This window comes from Hippichthys cyanospilos, chromosome 10, assembly GCF_059441005.1.
Source record: "Hippichthys cyanospilos isolate Australia breed blue-spotted pipefish chromosome 10, RoL_Hcya_1.0, whole genome shotgun sequence".
NCBI lineage: Eukaryota > Metazoa > Chordata > Actinopteri > Syngnathiformes > Syngnathidae > Hippichthys > Hippichthys cyanospilos.
In genome coordinates this window covers 391,460-418,003 of record NC_142378.1, presented here as the reverse complement: position 1 = coordinate 418,003, position 26,544 = coordinate 391,460, and the positions used below count along the sequence as shown (strand labels likewise).

The 26,544-nt window shown below is 46.8% G+C and overlaps 1 protein-coding gene across 2 annotated transcripts in view; it reads right to left on the bottom strand.

The window, feature by feature from the left end:
- Nucleotides 1-252: 252 nt before the first annotated feature.
- Nucleotides 253-26,544, bottom strand: part of plpp3 (phospholipid phosphatase 3) — a 30,744-nt gene continuing 4,452 nt past the window's right edge. Inside the window, exons 2-7 of one of the 2 annotated variants that reach the window (XM_088425726.1) lie at nt 13,588-13,742; nt 10,245-10,337; nt 9,985-10,172; nt 9,193-9,250; nt 6,185-6,361; nt 253-2,036 (exon numbers count right to left, since the gene is read on the bottom strand). In XM_088425726.1, coding sequence (XP_088281852.1) covers nt 1,899-2,036; nt 6,185-6,361; nt 9,193-9,250; nt 9,985-10,172; nt 10,245-10,337; nt 13,588-13,742 — 809 coding nt within the window. In that variant the 3' untranslated portion in view covers nt 253-1,898. Of the gene's footprint in view, nt 2,037-6,184; nt 6,362-9,192; nt 9,251-9,984; nt 10,173-10,244; nt 10,338-13,140; nt 13,299-13,587; nt 13,743-26,544 lie in introns of both variants that reach the window. The other variant, XM_088425725.1, reaches the window with a different exon arrangement.

Here is a 26,544-nt window from a genome sequence, read left to right as displayed (position 1 = left end):
AAACAGATTTGTTGGCTTTTATGTGCGTTTAAAAGCACAAAAAACTAATTTCACCAAGCAAAAATGACCTAAATAGACATTTGAGAATCATCATTTTTTACATTATTACATAGACATATATTAAAGCTGCCTAAATAAAATGAATGTGTTGCAACTCTCTATTTGGAACGTTCAATTCAGTGATACTTTCATGTACCACCAGGGGGAGCTTCATACTACGTCAATATCGATTTGAAGAAAGACATTACAATCTTTCATAATTTGCTTTTTATTTAAAAGCGCACGTAGAAGAGCTAAGTACATTTTGCAGAAAAACAACATTGCCATTTGTACAAAAGACAAATATACGAGACAATACAAAAATACTAATATGGGATTGAATAGAAATGTATTTACCGGGTGCATATTACAAAACTTTACTATGACACGATACAATCATCTACAATAGGTTGACTTGTCTAGATTAAAAAAAAAAAAAAAAGTCTGTCCGCTGTTGCTTTTCAAGCAGCATATTGAGAAGAACACAGGTCTGTAATCATAGTGGATATATCTAAAACATGTATACACTTTTGTTGTGATCTATACATTATTTATATATATTTTTATATATGAAAAGGAGAACAGCTTCGGGAGGAGATCGGACGGACTGTAACGTTAATGCGCAACTGTGTGTGTGTGTGTGTGTGTGTGCGAGGACTGAAAAGTTCAACATATACCACAGGTTGTTTTTTTGGAACCACGACACAGATACACGCACGCGTACACATAGTTGCGAGTCAGAGGGTGACGCGCAAGGGTTCATTCACAGCGCATAATGCTCATACATCAGCACACACATACTCACACCGTGTAGAAGCGCACACAAACGCACACAGCCAACGCGGGACCGGGGTTTGCCAGGGCCCCTTCCCGCCAGCGGAATGAGCCCCGACCATCCCGACATCATGTGCCGGATTTGCTGTCCGTTACCCTGACCCCGCCCCCCTACCATACAAAATGCCGGTATTTTGCCTTTGGGTGAACCTAAAATGCTCTACGGCCTTTACAACTCAACTTACTTGTGTGTGTGTGTGTGCGTGTGTGTATATATATATATATATATATATATATATATATATATATATATATATATATATATATATATACACACACACACACACACACACACACACACACACACACACACACACGTAGATAAGTTGAAGTGGTTATAGTGCAAATTATGTTGAAGCCCAAATTGACCCCAGCTGAATAACCCTCACATTTTGTGGTAATGTATAATAGAAACTGCGGGCGGGCGGGCGGGCGGGGGGGGCAACCCACCCACATACACGCAAGCACCCACCCCAATGTGAGCTAATTCTAAAATAAATGCAACATCCCGGGCTTTAGGCCGCACCGAGCTCGCGCGGTAGAAATCGCGGCGTGCGCAACATTCAAAAAGAGCGCCGCCGGGTTTCCGCTCTGACGCGGCAGGCAGCGAGTGGTGATCACGGTCAATGAACTTTGACAAAAAAAAAAAACCAAAACCAAAAGAAGAAGAGAAACAGTGCTTTAAATGACATTTTTCATCCTTCCCGTCGCCTCGGAGTGGCGTGCGCCACTCCGAGGCGGCGGCCACGCCGGAGAGTAAACATGGCTTGGAATTCCTTCCCTCCCTTTTGCAGGAGGTTGTTTCTTCATTTTTCATGATTTCATCATTTGATTACCTCCTTCAAGCTCCGTTTTGCAATTGATTTTTCCCGGATCTGGTAGTAAGCACCCCGCCGCCCCCATCCGCAACGGGGGGTGGGGGGAGGGGGATTTGGATGGGATTGCCCTTTAGCTACATTCTACCGTCCGATGGGAGGCGGGCGGGCGGGCGAGGAAGAGGAAGAGGAAGGCGGCGGGCGTGGTCCTCACACCATGTTGTGGTGGTTGTTCCTGTCGATGACGTCGGACGAGGGCAGCAGCTCCTTCTTGATGGGCGACGGGGGGGACGGGGGGGACGGGCCCGCCTTCCGCCCGGGCTCCAACAGGTCGGACACGTAGAACACCTGAAGGCACCAGAGGACGGCCGTGAGAAAATCAACATCCCACAAATGACCGTCGCGGTTCTTTTCATCGATATTGTCATGACAGGAAAACACGCCGCCGAATGCGGCGAGGAGGCCGGCCCATACTTCTGAATAAAGCTTCACGCAAACGTATTTCCAAGTTCCTCCCAGAAGCACGTCGCGACAACGTCGGAACTTTCTACCACGGACTGTACGCCTTTTTTGTTGTTGTTTTCTTTTCAATCAAGTTCAATCGCCGATTGAGGGCACAAAAAACACCTTGAGACTTAATTATGCTGACATTTTATTGCACGCCGACTGTCGTATTGGGCGGCGTCTGGCATAAATTAGCCGCTAGCTAGCAGCGCACAAGTTTCCTGAAGAGAAGTAGGATTACTTTACAGCTGCAGTTTACCCTTACCCATTTTGGGTCATTTTCTTCCGCATCACACTTGCCGCATTTTAGCCAAAGTCCCGGTAACGCAATAACTACGCAGTCGTTGAACTGGAATTCTGTCAACAGCTCCCTAAGTGTCCTTCTTCAGTGCTCTGCTTTTGACGAGAAATACATTCGATGTAACGGCACACTTGCGCTAGCGCCACAACTACGCGGTCATGCCATCGTAATCTGATATTTTGTCAACATGTGGGTGAAATTTCAGCTCCCCAAGTGTCTTCCTTCAGTGCTTTCCTTTTGATGCGGAATACTTGGGAGGTAAAGATCAAAGGATTGGACAAAACACTGCACAAGGGTTAATGGACGTGAATCAAAAGCGGATGCCGACACCACAGCTCGCCGTTGCTACCGGTGACTTTTGAAGATGCCCACTCAAATAGCGGAAGGCAAAATTTCCTCCGGCCAAAAGTCGAATGAAAACCCTAAACCCTAACCCCAGACGGAAGCGACTTGAGCGCGGCTCACCCAAACGCCAAATGGATATTCCGGCTAATACGCGACACCGTTGGCCGCGACCGGCGGAAGAGCAAAGAATGGGCAAATCTCGCCCCCGGATCACGGTGACATCATCCGGGAAATGAGGCATCGAGGAGAGCAGGAAGTGTGGAAAGTAATATGGACAAAAAAAACGCAAAAGTCGGCTTCGCGGTCACCGCCCGAACAATAAAAGCCCCCCGATCACATTATGACATTCGCTGACCGTGTTATGACCTTGGCTGGTGACCTTCGCCGGAGGGATGACATCAGGCGGGCCAAGCACGCGGCTGCCTTTATGTGGCTGAAGGCCGTCTGTGTGTGTGCTGATGAGGTTCGGGGTTGAACTCATTCAATGCCAAAGACGTATTTTCAGGTTTTTTTTTTTTAATCCGGACATTGGATCGACCCTGTTGAAATCTCACATAGCCCAATTTGAAAAGCACTTATAGTATATTTAGGGTTTAAAACAGCAATGCCATATAATCAGCTCATTCTGACAGGGTTCAAACTCCATTACTGTAATTGAGTGGGAGAGGGGGTGGGCTCATCCCCCCCCCGTCCACAAAACGTCATGGGAAGCCACCGAGACACTTTTCCCATGGGAGGCAGCTGTGTTGCCCAAACCCGCGAACTTTCACCCCCTAACGAACTCATCGCCGTTTCCTGTTCACGTACAGCCGACTGCGAGGGCTCCCGCGTTGGTGCGTGTGTGTCCCGGGCCTCGTCTCGTGCCTCCGACCCGCGACTGAAATGTCGGGGCTGACACATAAAGGACGCCGCGTCGTACGGCAAGTGTGCGCCGACTGTTAGTCATCAGCTTTGTTTGCGATGGGGACTGTAACTTGCGATAATATTTTTTCAATACTGTCATTTATAGCACTTCTTAACAAAGTTGTTGTTTTTTTAACCGAGTAACCCTGAGCCAGCGTCATGCAAACATAAAAGCACGAATAAAACTATTTGAAACAGGGCGCTGTGCCTTGTGTGATTCCCGGAACTTTGGAAGTACATTTGTGGTGACATCTCTAGGCCTATTTTGGTTCCCAACTCAAGGAGATCTCATTGAACATCATTTATTTGAGTTCTGCCAGAAGATTGTGTCACAAGTGACAACATTTTAAGACATCAATAAGTTGACAAATGTTGCAATCCATTTGCTCTTCATTTGAAAAGAAATAGGCACTGTTTGTTGTATATAGTGTATATAAAGAACTTGTGCTCCTTCCGCTTGTGCAAGCACAACTCTCAAAAGCAGCGACAATGAACTCTGCTTAACGCAAAGGACGCAGCTTTCTCCCCCGACAGCTGCTTCCTGCTGGACGCGCTCCTCGCGACCTTGCAAAGGCCGCGCGTTGAAAAGCGGGTCAGGCCGTCTGACAGGAAGTGGCAGGTAAGCCGCTTCCCCTTTTGGGTTTCGCCACCATTGGCCAAAGCGTTTGGTTGGTCGGCTCCGTTTTTAGCGCGAGCAGTTTTAATTTGTTGATCATCCAAAATAGTTCGATATCACCAATCATCAAACGGCGGATCGGACGGAGCGCACGCGAAGGCATCGTGACAAGCAGTCCGAACGTGTCCACGCTTGCCCTGCGTGTGCGCGCTTTTCATTTATTGCCGCTTGATGACGGGGGTTAAAGAGGGAAGTGGAGCTGCGGGGGGGGGCGGCAATTAAATGGACTCCGCCCTCATTAGTCCGCCTGCTGTCTGTTTAGACCCACCCACACTTTCACATTATACGGACCCTATTTTTTTAAGGACACTCATTCTAAGCTTGTTCTTCTTTATTATCAACCAAAACCACCACAAACCATTTAAAAACGGCACGTTAAAAGGGAATCCCTTTCCAATTATGTGATCGCAGATTAAGAATTACTCGCAAAAATGATTAGGAAATGAGTTTTCGGCCAGCGGAAGAAATACCGTCTGTACTTGTAAAGCGTCCGATCCGAGTAAGCAAAAAAAAAAAAAAAAAAGTGTATAAGGCTAACGTCAGCGAAGGAAGCTTTTCGTGCTCAGTTCGATTTTGGAAGCGATCGAAGCTCAAGCATCGCCGTCTCTTCTTATTGCATCAAAAGCTAAAGGCCCGCCCCCGACCCCGCCCCCGACCCCGTACTGCGAGGTAAAGCTCCGTCTTGGCGCCGCAACTCCTCTCTTGCAAAATTTTTATGAATCTAATCCCCTCTGCCACGCACGGCTTGGGCTTTGGCTGCGTTCGTACTTTTCCCTTGAGGCGGCGCAGTTAACCAAAGAAACCTACAGAGCCAAAAAAAAAAAAAGAAAACCCCCCTCAAATAATCAACAGCTTCGTTCCTGTTTCAAAGGATTTTTTCCTCTCCTCTATTTTGACTCCATCTCTCCGCCCTACATGATGATGAAAATCATCTTGGGGCATGATTTACCCTTTTGCCAAGACGAGATTTACACTGACACAAACACACGCAAACAAGTTCCACGCAATGTGTTTCTCATTAAAGGAAATGGCGTCCTCACTTCGGGGTTTGCTCGTTTCCATTTCTGGGCTAACGCAGAGTCACCGGGGTCCAAACTAAGGCCCGAGGGCCATTTGCGGACCGTCGTCCATTTTTAAGCGGCCCGCCGCATGTACTAAATTTGACATTTGCTACCGATAAATTCACGTTATCATTCATTTTACTGCAGAGCTTTTATCAACATGCAACCAACTGGATTTCTCTCTTTTTCTTGCTTCATGTCATGGTCCAACTTTTGACAAAGTGTCGTGAATGATTCCCGAGTAACGGCTCAAAAAGGATGGTCAGCATTCGACAGATTTTTTTTCTGTTTTGGTTGAAATTTTGTGGTGGGTAAACGGTCACGGACTGCAAAAAAAACTTGTAAAATCCTAAACAATTTTCCTAATATAAATCTGTTCAGCTTTAAAATCATTATGTCAGACAAGGTGTCAGCTACCCGCCATAAATAAACGTATTTGACCAGAATTTTATTCTTGATTATGGTTATTACTTGAATTAATTAGCGTTAATTACGGGTGAATTATGCCATTTGATTCATACTCAACCAAAACAATCACGATGCCTCGTCGAGACAAATAGGGACATGTAGACCACATCATCGTAACGAAAACTCGGGGGTCCACTTCCCTTTCGGGACGAATTGTTGTGACGCGCTATGGTTTCCATGGCTGCATCGTTCCCATGAGAAAACGTTGAGGCCCGCGAGCGAGATAAAGCTCACTCACTATGCAGTAGGCCACCAGGGCTCCCTGCGCGAATCCCGCCAGCACGTCGGTGGGGTGGTGCTTGTGGTCGGAGACGCGCGACAGCCCGGTGTAGAACGCCATCATCAGCAGGGTGAACTGCAGCAGCGGGCGCAGGAGACGGGCGCCGCGCCACGTGAAGCGGGACTGCAGATAGAACTGGAAGAGAGGATGAGCAACGTCAGCGATGAAAACCATTCGACGAAAACGGACTGTTATTTCTTTGACAGCGATTGTGCTATTTTGCAATTATTGTGAATTTTTCAACAAAATCTAGCAAGTGCTAACATGCAGGACTTCTTTTTTGTACTTCTTATTTTACATGTACGGCGTCTTGAAAAAGCATGAGCCATCTAGAGGCTCGTAGTGGAATTGCACCCAACGCAAAACAGCGTTATATCAAAAAAGACCAAGCTATAACGAATGGAAATAATGAAACCCATCATAGAGGGGGTTTATTGCACAAGGCATTTTGTAATTAGAGAACCCTCCAGAAACAAAAAAAGCATTTGTTTTCAAAACAAATTTCTAACAGACTGTCATCGTCGGCAACACAAAAGTTTCAACTGGTCATTATGTATTGTCGCATCTCCTTTCTCAGCCTGCACCTGTACGCACGGGCCGACTTATTGCGGGCGCGGGAAGTCTAGACCGAATCAAAGCGGCGGCCGAGGAGAAGTGCAGAGCTTCGCACGCTCTCAACTGCCCGTGACCCGGACGGGCCCGTTTCATGCTTCTGCGCGCCAGCTGTAAAAACATCAGGGCTTCCAGAGAGAGGGGAAAAAAAACGGAAGCGCGTGAAAACCAGTCTTCAAAGATTTCCGTCCCGAATCGAGGTAAAACGGATGCAGGTCCAGAGAGGTTCGATCGGGGGAGATTTTACCACCCGATTCCGACATAGGACGAAAACGCCGAGAGGCCAGGTCAGGCGAGGTGCCTCGGACATCCTCCCGTTCGCCCGTCGCTTCCTGTTTCTCACAGGGGTGGGCAAAGCCTCCGCCGAGGTCTGCCCGACCCAAAAATCCTGACGTGTCTCGGTCACGCTAACAATGTCTGCAGACAGCCGCCGCCGCCTCCTCGCCTTCCGAAAACGCCGGTGGGCGTCGACCCCCGAAATCTCCCGCGCGTTTCCTCTCGGACACTCTATCATTGTTACTTGTGCCGCCTTTCGGAAAGAGAGGAAGGGGATCCCTCCCATCCCTCCCGCTCTTGTCGGGGATTGTTTAGACTGCAGACTTCCTGTTCGGACGTTCTCAGGTAGTCGGGGCCAGGACGAGCCGGCCGCGGCGAGCTGGCGAGCCCTCGGCCCGACATCCTGAACTTGGCCACTCGGAGGCCGACGAAAGGTAGATAAAAATGATAAAAGTGCGACAGATGTTCAGGGCGTTTGAACAGGCTGTCTAACATACGACCAGTTAAAAAACAAACGTGGACTCGGTTTATAGGACCACAAAGGCCGATAACCGTCGAGTAGTTTTGGTATTTGAATGTCCTACAGAAAATTCAAATCAAACATGGTGCGTTCAGATAAAAATACTTTCAATTATAAACGGGAAATCGATAACATATTTGGACTTAGTTTTGAACGACTAACATACATTTTTAATGAGCAACATTTTTTAACTGAAATTTAACCTCTGCTTGGCAGCATGCCACTTTTTTTCTCTCCTCAAAAAGTGATCAGTACGAACAGCAACTGTGTCAAGCTGAGAGCATCAATGTGTGCACGCCAGCCTATATGGAGCACTTTAGCAAGTCTTGGCAAGTCTTACTATACCTGATAAATGGAATTTTAAAGGAAAGGATAAAACTCGCCAGTGCAATAGTCGTTATCTGTCCGGCTCTTCTCTGCGGCATCCAAACGTAACAGGAAAGAAAAGAAGCTCCACTAACCTTAACATTGGTGAAAAATTGGACCTTAGCAAGTTGCAGCCGACCGCATTACAATTATTCACTCTAAGTACTCACCAATACTGAATACCAATACAACTAGTACTTTTAGTAACAGTGTGTTCTAAAAGTGATTTAACACAATGACAACATTGTGAACCTTTCTAAACAAAACAGATGAGCGCCGCACCGTGACACCATCTACTGTTGAGGAGGACTTACCGGATACCTGCTATCAGTACTTGTCCGTCCCTCATAAAATGAGAATACGACCTAGCGCCACATCTGCGTGCCGTTATATTGACTGTTATGGAGTTGGAAGGGGGGTTTACAAGTATTGTGGAATGCCAGTGTCAAAAAGTCCCGCAAAAGCTCTTAAAGTCCTCCCGCTCCCTTAAAATGCGCTAGTGTCACCCAGAGAATGTGATCTGAGAAATGACAATAAATAAAAGCTTCCCGGATTCCCACGGCGGCGGCGGCGGCAAACAAAAGCGACGCAAAGTCTGGCGCTTCCCAAAAAGCCGTCCGGCCCATTCCGGTAACATCTTCTCCCCGCTGCCTCTCTGGTTGCTTTGTTTCAAAGGGTGCGTTAAATGAAAACACACACAAGAAAGGACAAAGGATGAGAACGCGGGCTCGTTTTACACGCTTTTTTTTTCCTCTCCCCGTCTTCACACCAGGATGTGAAAAAAAAACGGCATAGCTGTGGTCAGGACCGCAAATATCACGCGCACGTTGTTTCTATTGGTCCAACAAATGTTTGGCTCTTTAACTGAATGTTCTATGGAAGGCTTAACCTGCTAATAAAGAGACAGAGCGTACAGCGCGCGCATTGGATAAAAGACGTTTAAAAGATAACCGCCAAGGCGTCATGTTCACGTTTTCCTTCCAAACCACATCAGCCGTCGCTTGTTCCCGGTAAATATATTGTTTCCTGGGTGGGCGCTCGCTGCTTGCCCAAGTGCTGTTTTTATGCAGATGTTGGGCTTCTGTAAGCATGAGATTCCTCCAGGGTCCTGCACCGCCATTAACAGCTGGATGGGTGAACGTAAGCAAGAAAACAGGTGGCGTGTATCCACCCACCCGTAAGAGGAACTTACCGCCAGGTAGAGCATGGTGAACATGGAGAAAGAAGCGTGTCCGGAGAAGAAAGACTTCCTGTGTAGAGAAATAGCGCAGTTGATTACAGGGGTATTTGGAACAGGTGATTGTAAAAAACAGAGCCAAAGAACGCTGGAAAAAAAAGGCCTAGCTAGACAATATAGGATAATTACAATGCAAACTCAATCAATAAATAAAGAAATGGAAAATTGGGGCATTTATATAACAAGGCTCATAAATGTATTTGAATATAAAGCCAAATACACAAAAATGTCAGAATAAAATGCTTGTATTTGAACTATTTTGTATCAGAAGTGTTTTAAAGGGGTCCGATCATAAAAATGGAACCTTAACCATGCTACAAAGCCACTGTCCTAACCGAACCAAAATACAAACCTTAACATGAGAAAACGATACCATTTTTACACAATGTTGGCATCTCAACTTAAGCACACGACATTTAACTAACCCGTGTACAATATTTGAACCTTTTTTGGACATTTATTCCACATCATTCTGCCAGTATTTTAGCCAAGGGATCGCGCATTTGTGGTTGTGTGACGACCGAGCGGCGGTGCCATGTTGAAATTTGAAATCTTGTCACAACTCGGGTGAAACGTCTGCTCCCTCGTGTGTTTTTTCCTGAATGTAAAATGTCTTGAATGTAAAATGTCTTTGCCGTAAAGGCCAAAAGATTGGACAGATTAGGGGTTAGGGGTTCAACATGATCCGAATATATATCGGGTGACTAAAAATCCAAAGGTGTCCCACAGGCCACGTTCCCCGCCTACCTAGCCTCTTGCACGTCGCTCTCCCTGCCGCTGCAGGTGTACTCGGTGATGTAGCCCAGCGAGCAGTTGATGGCGCCGAAATCCGGCTTGCACACGTCCAGGAAGTGGGGCCGCATTCGGCCCACCGACACCTTGGCGATGTCCGTGAACGACTGGCTGATGGCGCACCCGAAGATAAACACGCCTATCTGCGGGACGCCGTGCGTCATTTTAACAGAGGGCGGCAAAGTCGCAGTCAAGCGTCGAATCGGAGGACCAACCTGTTTGTAGAAGGCCGCCACATAAGGATTTCCCACAAAGGACTTAGTCCCCTCGCGCAGCCGGTGAATCCTGTGGGATTCCCCGATGACGATCTACAAAGAAGGAACCGGTTGAACTCGGAGCCCGGCCGATAGCGATGATCGTGCGCTATGACAACGGACTCATGCGAGAAACACAACTTATCTCAAATTGACAGCGGGGACGATAACACAAAGACACACACAAATAAAGACACAATGAGCATGGCCTGCCTTTCCCTCAGGCAGTTTGGATGTGATGGGTGAATATTAACGAGTGTTTAATGGAGATGGAGGAAACCAAGGCCGTTGAAGTAGGAAAGCCCTCACGTGTGTTTGTAGGTGTGGTTCGCCTAAACGGACAAAGGCCGTCTGTACCTACAGTTAAAAGCACTACTGTACAAACATCCTCAAGTTTAGGGTTAATATCTCCACCATGAATGGTCTGGCTTTGATGGTGCTTAAATGGTACTAATGGTCTTAGCTGGGGGTGGATGAACCCCCCCGCCCGCGCAATTCTTGCGGTATTCCGACCAAATTGGTTTTGCGTAGCCTAGGGCCTCGTGAAAAAGCCCCGTCTGTACTTTGAGGAGTCTTAAGCTCAAACTAGCCGGCCGCAGGGCCTGTCAATCACAATAACGCCCCGAGGGAAGTGTGATCGAAAGCTGGCCGCTCGCCATTTTGGAAACCGCGTCCTCCGGCGCGAGACTTCAATCTGACTTCAAGAGCATCGCGTCGAGGCCCGGCATTCTATCAAGTACGCGCCGTATGCTCCGTGTGCTCTAGCACAGTGTGCGTTAGGGCCGATTAACACGTGGGCCTGACGGGTGGTCAGCGAGCAGGCTCGCAGCCAGAGCAAACAAACAGCGAGCTTTATCGGTGCGTTTGCGCTATTGTCTGTGAAACGAAGATCGCGGTCCCGATAGGCCGATGCGGTTCTCAGGAGTTTGTTTGGACGGCAAATATTAACATTCGGTCTTCTGTCTTCTCACGTATTCGTTTTCGTACGGATCTTTGTAAGGGTTTATCTGGGATCGTCGGCGAGGACTCGCGTCCAACGCAACCGCAGGGAATTCCCTCGCAGCGTGCGGCGTATAGACTTAGAGCAGCGCCGTCGGCATGGCGGCAGACGCCGCTAATGGGGCACAGCTGCGCGAGACACGCCAGCTTTGCCCACACGTGAACATGTAACGGGCTAAACTGTCACAAGTACACCGTCTCCTGGTTTTAATAAGCAGAAAAGCTGAGCTAGTGCCATACCGGTGTGCAGTATGTGCGTGTCTCAGTCTGGGAACGTTTGATGGGAGGTTGTGCTGCAAAGATCATCTACAGTAGTCTGACCACGTGCCACTAATTGACACATACAAACCAACCGCATGTCATTATAGCATGTTTCCACCGTTGGTTTTGACCCAACACGCCCCCCTTTTCTGCCTTGCCTCTCAACAAAGTTAGTGGAACAGGAGTTGAGCAACACCAATGGTCTTCACGCTATCTTGGACTAACAGCAAGTATTGGAGCGACGGGACAAATTTGCCAGTCGGTTCACGATGTGGGCACCAGCAGATACTCTGCTGGGTCCAAAATAACCCACTTTGGGTCAAAAAGGGACCAACTCAACATTTTGGGTTGTAGTATATTTAACCGCAGGGCACTATCGGTGAGCTCAAATTAGGGGCCGCCGATACGGCTCAGCACCGCAAGTAGAACGTACGCTAATTGCCGTTAGCAATATTAGCTTAGTCTTTCGACGGACAGCTGCTCCAAAACGTCAACAAAAGACTCCAAAACGAGTCCAAAGCCAGGCAAGATAGTTTTACATTGGAGCAAGAACCATCTACAGTACTGCAGCAGTGTTATTGCTTTAATAATTGAAATATACAGTATAGGGAAAATAACATCAACATCTCAGCTCGTGTTTGTACATCTACAGCTAGCTTCCAGCACTCTTGTTTGAGACCGTTTTGTTTTTCGTTTTTTACACGTTCATGCAAGTTACCCATACTACCTTTGCGAGAATCCGTTTTATGAGTTATTCTTTTTGAACCGTGTAAATGATCCAAAATATTACGTCAGTCTCTTGACTCTATTTTTAGGTACATGAATAAATGAAAGATTAAAAATAAAACTACACCAAAAAAGGGTTGGTTTCCAGGTCAGCCTTTTGATTCAACAGAAATGAGTGACCCATAAAACAACCCAAATCTTTGGTGGTTTTGTTGGTTATTTTTGGGTCAAACGAATAACTCAAAATGTTTTCTGAACTATCTGATGAGGATGTGTTACAAGATTTGACGAGGAACTCCAAAAAAACCTTTGGGTTGAAGATCACACACACAGCTTGAGGGAGGGGAGGGAACTTTCTCGCTACCACTGACTTGGAAGAACAAATTAAAAAGAAATAGCTTGTATGTTTCAAAGTGGATGGAGTATGATTGAGGAAGCATGGAAGGAGGAGGACATGTAAAGCACATTTATAGAATTGGACTGCGTGGCAACATCCTGGCAGAGATGGGATCAAGTCACACAGGTCCAAGTCTCAGGTCTTAAAATTCAAGAAAGTCTTGTAAGTTTTTCAATCTCAAATCCAGTCGGGTCTTCATAAAGAAGACAATTTAGCATCGGTCAATTTATTGAACCTCGACGTACAGGTATGTACTTCCAACATCATGCATCGGGTGAGGCGCAGTCTGTAACTGTCTCTTCAAGTCAACCGTCAAGACTTTTAGTTCTCGTCAAGTCGGTGACTCCAGTTGCCTCGAGTCCACGTCTCAAGTTCCCATCTCCGCATACCAAACCAGGGTGGAGCTACTGTCATTTAATGACTAATTGAGGGGATCAAAAAAGAAAACAGACGGATGCGTTGATGTCGACTTACAGAGATGATGGCAATAAGAATGCCAACACCGCAAAGCATGGCATCGCTAATGGTGTCGCCCTCTTTTTGGGGGTAGCGGATGGACTCGTCCGAACAGTAAAACCCGCGCTGGTACGGCTTTATGGTGCTAGTCTCAATGATCAGGAAAGGCAGGCTAGCTACAAAACAGAGAGAGGGAGAGCAAGACAGAAAGGAGGAGAAAGAGAGAGAGAGAAAGCACCAGGTCAGTGACACAGACATCAACAGGAGGAAGCACAAGGAGCGCCCCGGCACTAGGAGCTCATGGGATACGGCAGAAGTGGGTGGCCGGAGGATCTCGTCTATGACCTGTGACCAATATTGCGCCCGTAAACTGTATTGGTGGTCAAACGTTCCGAGGAGCCCCCGTTTCTGCCTTCCATTGTTCCCCAATGCGGAGGGCGCTCGTTGTGGGGTTGGGCCACTTACAGACACCGCGGGCAGTGTCAACCCAACAGAAGTGAGCACCGAGGAGGGCACGGTGCTGTTCTTGTACGGGTACGTCAGGCTGGAGTCAGCGCAGTAAAACCCCCTCTGGTACGGCCGAATTGATGTACGGTGAAGAACAAGGCTGGGCAGCATTGCTACACACACACACACACACACACATACACAAATGGATGGGATGGATGGATAATGACACACTCATACACAACTCCATCGGTAATCATCACTTGCTGCACAGAAACTCACCTGTAACCTGAAAGGAAAACAAGTAAAAAGGTCCCGCAAGTGTTTGTGTGAGCTAACGGGATGTCTACGCAGCAAACTCTCTCGCTGGTCTGATGACAGAGCGACACCGAACTGTTTATCTTTTAGCGGGAGACCCCAAACCCCCTTCCAAATCCATGCCACCCCGGAAGAGCAAACAGACAAACAGGGACAGGGAGGTCCACCGGTGAAGACAAAAGCCACGAAAGCCAAAACCAGTGCAGTCCAGTTGAATTCTCTGAGCAGTCGTCTACAGAGGTACAGTAAATCGTTGAAAATTGTAGCTGGTTGGACCTGATAAGTGGTTTAACACAGAGATAACACTGTTGACAGTGGAAACAAGCACATTTATACTAAACCCAACAGAACCGGTCCGTACACGGTCTTAGAGTTGAATGTTTGAGGTTGCGGGAAATCAGGGTAACATTCCAGTTAGGAAATTTTACTGAAAGGCCAAACAGAACGTTGCGAAAATATGCATGATGGACTGAAGTTGTGCGTGTCTGCCTCAAAGTCCGGAGATATCGGAATAGGGATTGCTACGAAGTAAACTCGGTAGACCTTGATACACCGATCCGACGTTGGGAGTCGGGAAAAGCCCGGGTGCCGGTCTCTGCCGCGGGATTAGTTCAAAAAACACCGTTGGTACACCAGGGGCCGTTTTTTTCAGATTAAAAATTTTGAATCAGATCACTGATTGGCTGTTTGCTGGTGAATAAAGACACAGAAAGTGACAAATGCTGATAAACAGTGAGCGGAGGAAAACCTTGACAATTTTGCTCCCACAATTAATCTTGGAGGAGTATTACTGATTTACTTGTACTGATTTAGTCAGTATGTTTGCGGTGTACCGCGATCGTTCTTACCCACTTGGCCGGCCGACAGCCGGGCCCTGATTCGGCCCAAGTCGGATGGGCGCATTCAGGCCTTAAATCGTCAGTGGCTGAGGTTTTGGTTGCGCTTCTTTGTCTTTATTTGACCTCTGAGTGACCGGCGAGCATACTAGGGTGTACCCCGTCCTCTGATCCAAAGTCAGCTAAGACAGACTCCAGCTCACCCGTACCGAGGACACACGCTACGGAAAACGGATGGGCGAAGACCTCACATACCACAAAAGATATCACAACACAAATCTCCCGAACCTTGGCACGCAAACCTTGGCTTCAAACGTAAGGGAATTTTAAATCGAGCGCATATTAAGGCAAACAAATCCAAGCCCACCCAACTGTGGAACATTTTTGCACATGAGAGCATGTTTGGCACTGCCGCGACACATAAATAGACGGGAGACGAAGACACCGAGGCATCCCGGAGAGCCGCCGACATCCGACACTGGGCACCGTTCTGCGTGTCGTTGAGATTAGGGTCAAAGTGAGAGGTTTCCCTCCCCCTCGCATGTTCCCACCTAACGAGGCTGAGAACCGCAGGGCTCGTCTCGCCGCCGACGAGAAAGCCCGGAGATTGGGTTACGGAGGGCCTGTCCTCAAACGCGTGCGTGCCAGTAACCATGCCTCAACGGAGAGAGAGGGAAAAAAACTTTGCATGGCCACTTTGCATGCCGTGCTTTGACATCTGCTCCCACTTGGGACAGGAATGTATTGCCTCAGGTGTCAGACTGACCACTGACTTAATGCTAATGTCGCTTCTATTTGTGCGTGCGGTGCTTTACGCATTTTTTCAAAGTGAGCCCTGGCCCAGATGACGTTGGCAATTGCGGTCTCGACCGGTTAGAGTAATGGCACCGCAGCAGGTGCCTGGATCAACCGGAAGATTCTTTTTCTACGGCTGCTGTTGAAAACAACATTTCCATGAAACAGCTGGATCAGTAGTGGGCAAACTATGGCAGCGTTCCGTTTCAGATTTGAAAAACCAGGTGTGACCCTCGAGCACACACTTTGAGCTATCTCTGACCTGATTTTTCCTCATAAAAATACAGTACTATACATTGACAAACCTGACAACTCCACATTTCATGGCAGCTGCGTTACAGTGGCTATGCATGCCGTGTCATCCATTTTGGAGCTAACTATGTATTGACTGTTGTTTTCCTCTTTATCAGACAGCGAGAGACTTAAAAATGTTCAAATTCAAAATGAAAAGCTTTCAAATCTTAACATTTCTAAGAGGTTTTACCTGACATGTTTTGGCATGATCTTATATCAATGAAGTGAAGAAAAACAACATTTCAACATCTCTATTTTCATATTTAGAGACAGAGGCCCGATTTGGTGAAAATGCAACACATATAATGATCCATATAATAACGCGTATTTTACAGGGAGTACATGAAACAAAGGAGCGGACCCGTTGATCTACAAGCGCTTGAGCATTAGGGGTCAACTGCTTACGTCTCGTAGCAGTGCAAAGGGCAGCAGATGGGATGGGCACCTGTGCAAACAGAGCTTATTGCTAGGGCCCTTGGCACCTCCCACTGGTGGGCTTGGGCCGGACTTTGATGGCGACTTATGAGAAGAAAGGCAACGGCGGGACTGCGGGTCGGATATTCTTGTTAGTCGTTTAGCTTAATGCCCGAGTGAACTTGGCAGCACTTTAATACCTTAAACGCAGCGAAAACACCAGTGGGCGTTGCGCTAATGCCCAGCGCAAAGCCGGTACCGCTGGGTAAACACCCATCACCAGTTGAATCGTTTTCTTCCGTGCAGTTGTGTGAGGGTAGAGATCCTGGGGAGGGGGAGGGATTCTCATGCTAATTCTGAGAAGGCGAAGAAGGTTAGTGGCTTAAGAGTCATGAGAAACGAAGCCGCACGCGCTAAACCGATGCTTAGCGATGCGGGGGCGCCATGGGAAACTCTGCTAGCTGACTCAGTGAATAGAAAGTGAAAGCGAGCTTTCGACAATGAATGAAAGACTCTCTTGTATCTAGGATGCCAAGGTCATCCGCGCCACCAACTCGCACCGTTTCTTGAGAAAGTTACCGTGGTCGAAGCGGTAACCGACGATCTGGCTTTTGTTTCCGCAGGACCCCAAAAATCTCACTCCATCAAGACCTCAGTCGCGGTTCGGTTGACCTCTATTTAAATCTATTTTTAAAACGCGTCGATTATAAACGCTACAAGGCTGTCCCCATACTTCTTCGAAATCGGTTCATATGTAAATCAGCGTCTTTGCGTCCCCTTTTAATTTCTTCCGCTTGCGTCTGAAAGAAGAAACACGACATCCTTTTTTGGGATAAAGAGCCGAGTGACCTTCTCAGACCCGCTGACCCGGATTGAGTGGAAGAGCGATGAGGGGAGTGCCGGAGGCAGTTTTGAAAACAAAAGGGATGTTGGAGCAAAGGGGAGAAAGAGAAAGAGTCGGGCCGCCCCGTCGGCAAAAGCCCGCCGTGCGTCGGTGAATTAAAAACCTCGCTCGTCTTTGGTGACACTTGAGATTCTGCTGGGCGTGAACGATCTTGAAAACGGTTTGGTCTCTTACGGCTGTGGTCTGGCCTCCCTCTGACGGCGCCATAATTCTTCATGACGGAGCCTGAAAAAAAAGCTCGGAAAGTACGCAAAGACACGGAGTGCGGGTGGCGGGTCCAGTCGGGGAACGCTTCTATTAGTCTTATCAGATATGGGCATGCGTTTCTCTCTTGGAGGAAACCGCTGCGCACCATTTGACGTGGCTTGCCCCGTCGCTCCAACGCAGAGAGCCAGGGGTGAGGGAAGGCGGGATTTCTCCGGCCGCTTGAAGTGGCGTTTATTTGCACGGGTCACGGCTGGGTCTTTGAGCCCGTGTGACTGCCACCCACTCAAAATCCAATCACATGCTGAAAAAAGGAGATTACGCTTTTCCCCGTTTGCGGCGCGATTCATTGTTGGTTCCGCCTGTAATAGTACTTCTTTTTTGTAATTAGTGACAACTACAACACCCTGACAAACGGGAAAGTAGAGCCAGAGTTGCCAAAACCACTTTTTAGCCTTTGCCGATACAATAAAACGTGTGATCTCAAAACATCACGCGATGATCCTCAAAAACAAAAGGACATCCGTAGCTGTATAACTATTGTGCCTCAACGTACGCAAGAGCTCATGTTTGTTTACTTGACGTCTGAAAGCTTGTGCGAGGCAGATTACATAGCCAGTGCCAGTTTGATTGGCTTTGGAGTTAATTTTGGTCAGATTAGCAAAGTGGCAAACTTCCACGTCTCAAATTGTTTATCCCGCGGGCATAACGAAAACAAGAATAGGGTATATAAGTGTGCTCTAGTCGGTTGCCACCAAGCGGGACGGTTCATTTCAACTTGATTCCGTTCTGTGTGTGTGTAAACAGCCAAAATCCTCTCTGTGTACGTCATAAGTATCTTGAATGTTGAATTATCAAGGAAGTCCCATTTCATTATGGAAAGAATCAAACGAGTCCGGCAAATGAGCCCTAAATCAAGTCATGCCATACATTCTAACAACAGCTACTGTAATTGTTAGCTTAACTGGGAAATGAACGTAGCTTACGTCTCTTTGGGATTGACAAAGAGGTTGAAGTTGTTTCGCTGATCTCGTTCAAGTCCGATTCGATCGAAAACATAATCTTGGAAACGAAACGTAATCATCTTTAGCTCTCCCTTTGTGAGACGTGCTTCCTAGCATTTTAGCATTGGCTAATGCTAGTTTTGCTCTTAATTACTTTATCTTTCTCTCAAACAAACCTTTGATATGAATATTAGGTTTTCTATATACTTTTTAACTTGTAACTTGACTTGTAAGACCTGCAAAGTGGCGAGTTGAATGAATACAAAGTCAACAAGTTTCAAGAATTCAGCCCTTGAATCTGACTCATATACATGATTAAGATTTTTCACAATATGACATCATAATAGTCTTAGTCGTAATCCGGCGGCGCATCTACGGTAGAGGCAAAAGAATCAAATGGAACCCCAAGTTCGTCCGAAAGGTTTTTGCTGCTATTCTGCCAAACCCACTGCGCTTCCTCCAAAAATCGCAAACGCTCGCTGGTCTCATTCGGGTTTTGGACTCCCCTTTTGACACGTTGCTAAAATCCATGCGGAGTAGGGAAAGTCTTCAGCTCTTAGCAGCAGCCTTCTGGGCCCGCTATTCACATTTTAATAGGCTTTGGCGGCTTTCGGGAGCAGAATTAGAACGATATATCCCGATTATAGTAAGCGTCGGTGAACGTCAGCCGGCGCGAGAGGTGAGTCGGGGCGGTGGGGGGGGCGGAGTCGAGCGGAAGAAGCCGTATTGTGGTTTGCCCTTAACGGAGGATTTCCTTGTCCCGTCTTGCAAAACGGGACGTGTGACCTGTGCCGAGAAAGGACCAGGCGGGAAAAGAACAATCGGGTGAAAGGTTAGCGAGGGGCGGAGGTCGCTGAACTTCATCGTTCTCCCTTCGTTGTCCGGGAAGTTTTTGGATTGTTGTCACGAGGCGGCGTTGGTTAAAAAAAATGACATAAAAAAAGCCCAGATAAGTAAAAAAAACAAAACAAAACAATGTTTTGTAAGTAAGTAGTGCAAAAAGTATTTGCATATAAGTTTGAATATACTTGTAGGCTAAATCCTAAAAACATGGCAAGCTGTCAAAATGAATCAATTCATCAACAACCAATCAATTATTAAATAATTCGACAACAATATAAATAATGGAGTCGTTATTCCCATTCACATCATTTTTTAGTAGTTGTTTTTTTATCACTAAAAACAGTACAAAATAAAGAACAATTAAACAAATCTGAACGAGAAAAATGGTTTTGTATTACAATTTAATACTAAAAGAAATTGATCAGTAAACCAATCAATAGAATAATCAATGAAACAAAGCATTTTTATCTCCATAATGCCACCACAGATGCATTTATAATGGATAAAATGATTTACACAATGTGTGGGATCTTCAATGAATTTCTAATTCCACAATCTTTCGAGGAACTGCTCCACCAAAGGAAAAAGCCAAAGAAACACACAAACCCTTTTATTCCTATACTTCCTGACTAAAACGTGAGACGTATGCGTGTGTAGGTTTTGCCAGTCATTGTGGCCCAGCTTATGCGCGCAACAGATGCGTTACCTCCAGGCCCATCCCCATCCCTCGAGGAAAGCCGACATACTTCCAGTAATTCAAAGTCTCCCCTCTCCACGTCCTCAATGCAACACGGACTGAGTCGACGCTGAAGGAAAAGGCTCAAAAGTCCTCGGGGCCCATATCGTATACGTGAGCGTCAATGCGTTAGCCTCCTTAGGATTTTATTTGAAAGTTTTTTTCTTGGAGCTCTGGTTATGCTCCACTTAGGTTGACGTTTCAAAATTTCTGGTCGCTGCTGACATAAGGTGCATTCAAATGCAGCCAGACATTTTATAAAAAAGGTCATTTATGCATTAAACATTAGAAACTCTATTAATAACAACAATTATTACAATTATCGTCCCGCCTGGTCCCGCAACACCTTTGCACACAATGGGATTAGCTGTGAGCGGATCGCCGGCAAATCCCCGCTGACTGTTCCACCTTACCTTTGTTGTCACTTGACTCTGGTCACGCACGACACGATCTCATTTTTCTCTTAAGCTAACATCAGCTAACATGATTTGTAATACACTTTCATTAAAAATTACATTGTATCAGATTAATTTATCTTCCTAGTAATACATTGAAAAGATATTCTATAAGGACAGACCTAGGTGATAGTAAGGACATATTTGGGAGCTGCACGCACCTCTCACCACACCGTATGAATTGTGAGTGCACAAAAAAGTTGCCACAAAACTCTGGAGGGGTGCAATGACAAGTCTTGCTAAAGATAATTCATGCAATTTTGATCATCTCAAGGGTGAAATGTTGAGAAAAATGTGCAATTAGCATGCCCGTTTCATGTCTCATCTGTATAAAAATCTAAAAACAGATTTTTTCTTTTTCAAATTGTTTCCAAGCATCACATTGTGTTTCTGGCCCGAGCGGAAGTCCGGATTGAACTCGTTTACTTCAAACAAAGTCAAAAAGTACAGAGGAGGATTTATTGAGAAGTGCAAGTGAGCACGACCCCCGAAGGCCAAGGGTGAGGGAGGTGACACACAAAACCGAGGCTCTGGAATTCCACTGTCGCTAAGCCTGCATCTTGTGTCTGTGTGGGCCGGCGCGGGCGTCAGGAGCGGACGACTGTGGCTTGGCCGGCCGGCCGGCCAAGATTTTTCAGACGCTGGCCGCTAAAGTCTCCCGCAGTCCAAATACACAAACCCGGCTTGTTGCAAACAAACCCCGGGCCTTATTTGCGCGCATTCATTGTGGTCCGCCCGCGGTATAATCAACACGTACTGTATGAGTGACTCTCCATTCAGGTTCTACGCTTCCTTGGCTGGATTGACTCCGCAGGTCCAAGTTGCCAATTTGGACTTAGTGTCTATATCCGATGTTTTTTTTTTAAATGTCTCCATAAACGTGACGCATATCCCATATGCTTGCGTTTGTAGTCATGAAATCCAAACTGCGCAAAAATCATCTCAGAACATAACACATAATACAATGGTGCCACCATTTTCCAATTGTGCCACTTGGGAACTACATTTGTCTGGCGTCACTTCACCCGGTATAAATCCAGGCTTTTGTTTCCCGATGTGTGTCGCACGTGAAAAGTCAGCACACGCACTCACCCGGTGCGGAGGCTCGGTGGCTGAGGTCAGCCCGTACGGAGTGAATGTCGATCCCTGTTCTGAAAGTCATATGTGAGGACAGTCTCTACAGAAATGATTAAAAAATGGGCTCATTCTTGTTTTTATAAAAACAGGAGGGTCTCTGGACTAGGGCCAGACCAATATGACTTGTTTTTAGGTTGTTGCTGATTTTTGGCAAAAAAAAAGACCAATTACTGTTTGCATATAATATTGATTATATAGATTGCATAGAAAAAAGGAGGGTCTATGGACAAGGGCCCGACTAGTCTGGATTTTTTTTTTTTGGGGGGGTTCAATACTGAAAAAAAAAAAATACTGATTACATATAATGACGATTATACACAATACGAATTACGTACATTATATATAGGCAACGGGGATGTTAAAAAAAAGGTCATCTCAACGATGGGCCGCGGCGCTGTTTGAAAGGGCGGGCCTAGCGCTCGGCTGTTTGCGCGAGCGAGGGGGAAATCTGAGCGGCGCCCGAGGGGGTCATGTTGAGGGGGGCCGCATGGGGCCAGTGGGCCGGGTCGTCGACTGGATGACTGGGCGTTGCGCCCTTGATGCCATAATGGCAGCGGCGCCCCAAGGGACAAAAGTCTGCTAACACAGAGAAGGGCCGGGCTCGTCTTTGAAAGGCCACGCCGGGGACATTCTTTCCCTTTCTTGTCTTCCGTCGGCCCTCGTGTGCTCCTCGTCACCTCGATCGTCGGGGGGCAACGGGTGTCAAATCGGAGCCCCGGCGCGAACGACGCGCGTGACGGTTCTTTGTATGTAAACGGGATGAAGCTCAGTGACGATAACCGGAAGTGGCTAAAGTACCCGAACTTCAAGACCTGTGGATGTCCTATTTTTGAATAATGTGTTGGAAATGAACTCTTTCGCTGCCATGGACGAGATCTTTTAAAATAGTAATAACAATAATAAATAATAAAATTCTGGTCAAATACGTTTTTTTTATGGAGAGTAGCCGACACCCTTGACTAACGCTTACCTTATGTAAGCCGATTGAGCACTGCAGTGATAAATGTGACCGTCGGATGGCAGTGTTTCCACACATACAACACAGATATTGCCTAAATGCAATTCAAAGTAAGGAATGGAAATCAATCTTTCGTATGATACCACCCATATTTAGACAGACAACGCACAACATATTCTGTCGGCCTTGAGCAATGAGTGAAAATGCTAAATGTGCTGGCCCTCTCGAAGTTTCCTTTTCTGATACTGCTTGACACGAAAAGAGTTCAAATAATCATTAATTAAAAATATACTCAAGTAAAGCAGATGTATCTGGAAAAATCCGTCTATTCGAATGTCATTACTTGCTACAGGCCGAGTTTAAGTTAAGGTCAACTTTTCAATAAAGACACAGCGCCGACGAGCAGCCAAGAGCTACCCAAAGCCCAGTGGGTCAGCGATACGAGACACCCGCCGGCTAACAATGCGGCTTGGCTAACAATGCGGCTTGGTGTGCCAATAAACTATTGATAGATCATCAAGTGGCCACGAGTGCTTCGCCCTCATTCACTTGTTGCCCCCCCCTAAAAAAAAAAAAAAAAACTGTCTGCCACAGTCCCGTTGATCCTCATTATGGTAAACAAAGGCGCTCCCAGATGCATCAAAAGGCCTATTGTCCTCAGGAAAACAGTGAAAAGTCCCATCCCCCCGCACCCCAAACATCGCATCTCCAAATCCACACGCACGCACACGCTCTCATAGAGACGATTGTAGCCGGCTGTGCGGTAAGAGAAAGTGACAGACAAGAGAGGACTGTGTAGCAGCAGGGAGGCCCGTGCCGGGACAGCATGGTGCACCACAAGCTTGCAGCCGGGACCGCAGCTTGGTCTCTGCCGACAACTGCTGCGCTACAGAGACTCAAAGTGCACAGATTTGAAATCAGATGATGATATGTGAAGAAGAAGCCTATCTGTGCACTTTGAGCGCGTGTGTTTTTCTTTTTGAGAGGATAAAGAATATACGACTACTGTTGTCATATCTGTACATTCGTTGTTGGTGTTCAAAATGCCATTGCTCCTATAATACGGCGACGGCGATTCGACTGGATAGCCCCTCAAGAGTGTTTTTCACTATGTGCTAGCGTGAAGCTAGCAAACCTTGAGGCAAGTCTGGTGACTTGTACCACAAGGCACCGCCGTGATTACGAAGACAATTTAGAGCTTTAATGGAGCTAAAATTCATGCTTTTGGAATGCGGGAGTACTCCTAAAGAGATTTGAATCCAAAATCTATGAACTGTGAGGCTGACTCGCCAACCACTTGTCCATCGTGCCTCCATAATTTCCTATCCAACATTACGACAAGTGTATGACTTCAACTGCGTGAATAGTTTTTGGGGAAAACATTTCTAACACCAAACCACAAACTCAGTAAAACTCCAAAACATCATATTCTTTCAAATTTCACTTCAAGCAAATGTGACGACCTAATGTCCCCAGCCCTAACCCTAACCCTAACCCTAACCCACATGCTGTATTAAGTGTAAAAAAAAACCTAGAAAGCTTCCCAGCCCTTATTTTCCGTGAGAGTAACGACATCCTGAGTTAGCTAACATCCCACCAAGGCAATAAAAAAGACTCAAACACACACAGGCAAACACACACAAGTTTACAGTTAGGCGCTGAGGTGTAATTGCGTACTTATCTAAATAAGCCCTTGCGAGTGTGTTTACCTGGGAGGGCTGTAATCATAAATGATCGTAAAGACTATAGTTGTACAATGAACGTCAGCAAGGCGCTAAAAAAAAAAAAAAAACAAGCCTGAGTGTAGAATATAAGAGACGACGCTGCGAACATCAAAAGGGTTAACTTGTCCGATGGAAAGCACACAGGAACAATGACAATGCTCATGCAATAACGCCCCCCCCCCCCCCGCCCCCCATAACAAAAGCCCTTGTTTCCATCCTCTTTTCAAATGTCTTACACTTCTCCCTCAAAAAGAAAAGTTTAAAAGGGAAAATGTGGTTTATCAAAGGAGATAACGTTAAACCTGTTGTAGCAATTGTTGCTAGCTAAAAGAGCACGTTTTGGTAAGTCTGGTTTGTTAAGAAGCGACTAGTGGAAATGGCAACTGTGTCATGGACGTATATTTGAAACATAATCTGGCAGCTCTCACAAACCTACTTGTGTAGAGCTAAGCTCCTAGCTGTGCAAGCGTGTTAGAGGCTAGCAGCGATTGCCAGCCTATATGGAGCAGTTGAGTACTGCTAGCTGCTATTGGTACTAGCATCTAGTGCTGCTGGCCACTCCGAGTTGATAACTTTGGCGCCGTCGCTAATTGCTGGCAACAGGCGTGAGCGTAATATTCTTTTTGTTAAATGATTAATTAGCATATTTAGAAAATAAACTTGATCACAGGACAATGTAATGTTGTTGATATCTGTGATTAGTCAAGCTACGCGTAGCTAAGCATAGCCTCCTTATGCTATTTGAGATGGTTTAAAAAACAGGTAGCTATCCGAGGCTGGAAAAATGTTTTGTAACCGAGGTACTCGTTTGATTGTGAGAGGCGGGCTGTCTTTGGCGTGTGTACGATGACACGGGAAAATGCATAAGATATTTTTTATTTCAATTCTTCCCCAGATTCTGCTCCTTACAAAAAAAAATCAAATTGACACACGGACTAGTAGTTGGGGACTGACAACAACAAATGACAGTTCTGCAAGCCCGCAAAGCCCACGGGACACACATGCACACACTCGCACCTATAATAGCGGCCCTTGGCTGACGCGCACACCCCAGGGGCTCAAACATTTTGGTGGGGCGACAGACCGGCCGATGGCGGAATACCACGCACGTAGACCGCAGCATGGGGGACGTAACAAAATACACGGCGTGGCACACGTTCCCGCCCATGTTGTCATCTGCTGATTTGCTGTATGACACAACCATGTCATAGGACACCGCAACGTAAACACGCCCACCGCAATTCCCGGCAGATGGAAATATCATCGGCCGCATATTTTTGATCCTGCCGACTGCTGCCTGCGGAATATTTTGGTGACGCGCCTCCCGCAAATGTCCCAAAGTTGGCATGTGGTCAATACGTGTGTCTGTTTCCTCCCTACACTTTCAGCTCCTTTGCTTTTAAGCGTGTTTCAAATGAATGTAAATACACATGAAACATCCTTCTTAACCTCTGCGCGGTATTTCGTCCAATCCTTAGATCTTTACATCAAAGGGAAAGCATTGAAAGAAGGCTCTAGGGAGCTGAATTTTCACCCAAACGATGACAACGTGTCAAAGTTCAACGTGGCGCAACCACTTAGTTATCACACTAGCAGAAGAAAATTAAGCAAAAGTGATCAAAATACCGCACAAGGAGTTTGGTACCGTGTCCCGTCGCAGGACGCGTCCGATAGATGTGGCCCTATCACCCGGTCGCGCAAACATCAAATGCGTCGCTTGTTACGCTGTCCGCGTACTCCATCTGAACCAAGCAAGATTAGTTTTGCCGAACCGCAGAGGGACGCGGGTTGCTTAGACGTATCTTTGCAATCTCAACGGGACAAACCGATTTTTGATTGGTGGCGCCTATGATTTAATGACACCCTGTCTCACTTTGCACTCTTCAGACGTAATATTTGGTCTATTCCACAGGTCGCCGAGTAACGGATAGGGGTCCGCGTATGGCCCCCCGAGCCACAGTTTGGACACCTGTGACGTAAACCGAAGCTAAAATGGAGCTTGTGCGGTGCGCTCTATCAAGCCACTCCAACTTTCAACCGAATGAAACACGTCCGTGGCCTTCTTCCGCTCCACACGCTCAAAGCCATAAACAAATCATGCAAAAAGGTTAAGCTAACCTCCAAGTGTGGAACTGATGGTGGCTTATCAGCTCGTAACTGCGTTCCGCCGAGCCGCTTCTCTGAAACTCTTAACTGTGACGTACGAGGCCGAACAAGCCACTCTGCAGTACGCCGCCGCCTGCGCTTGGCCCCGCGCTTGGCCCTCCGCTTGGCTTCCAAAACGACACCAGATGTCACATCAAGAGCGCTTTGGTCCCGCCGCGGCCGACGGATGAAGAATTTGAGAATTTAC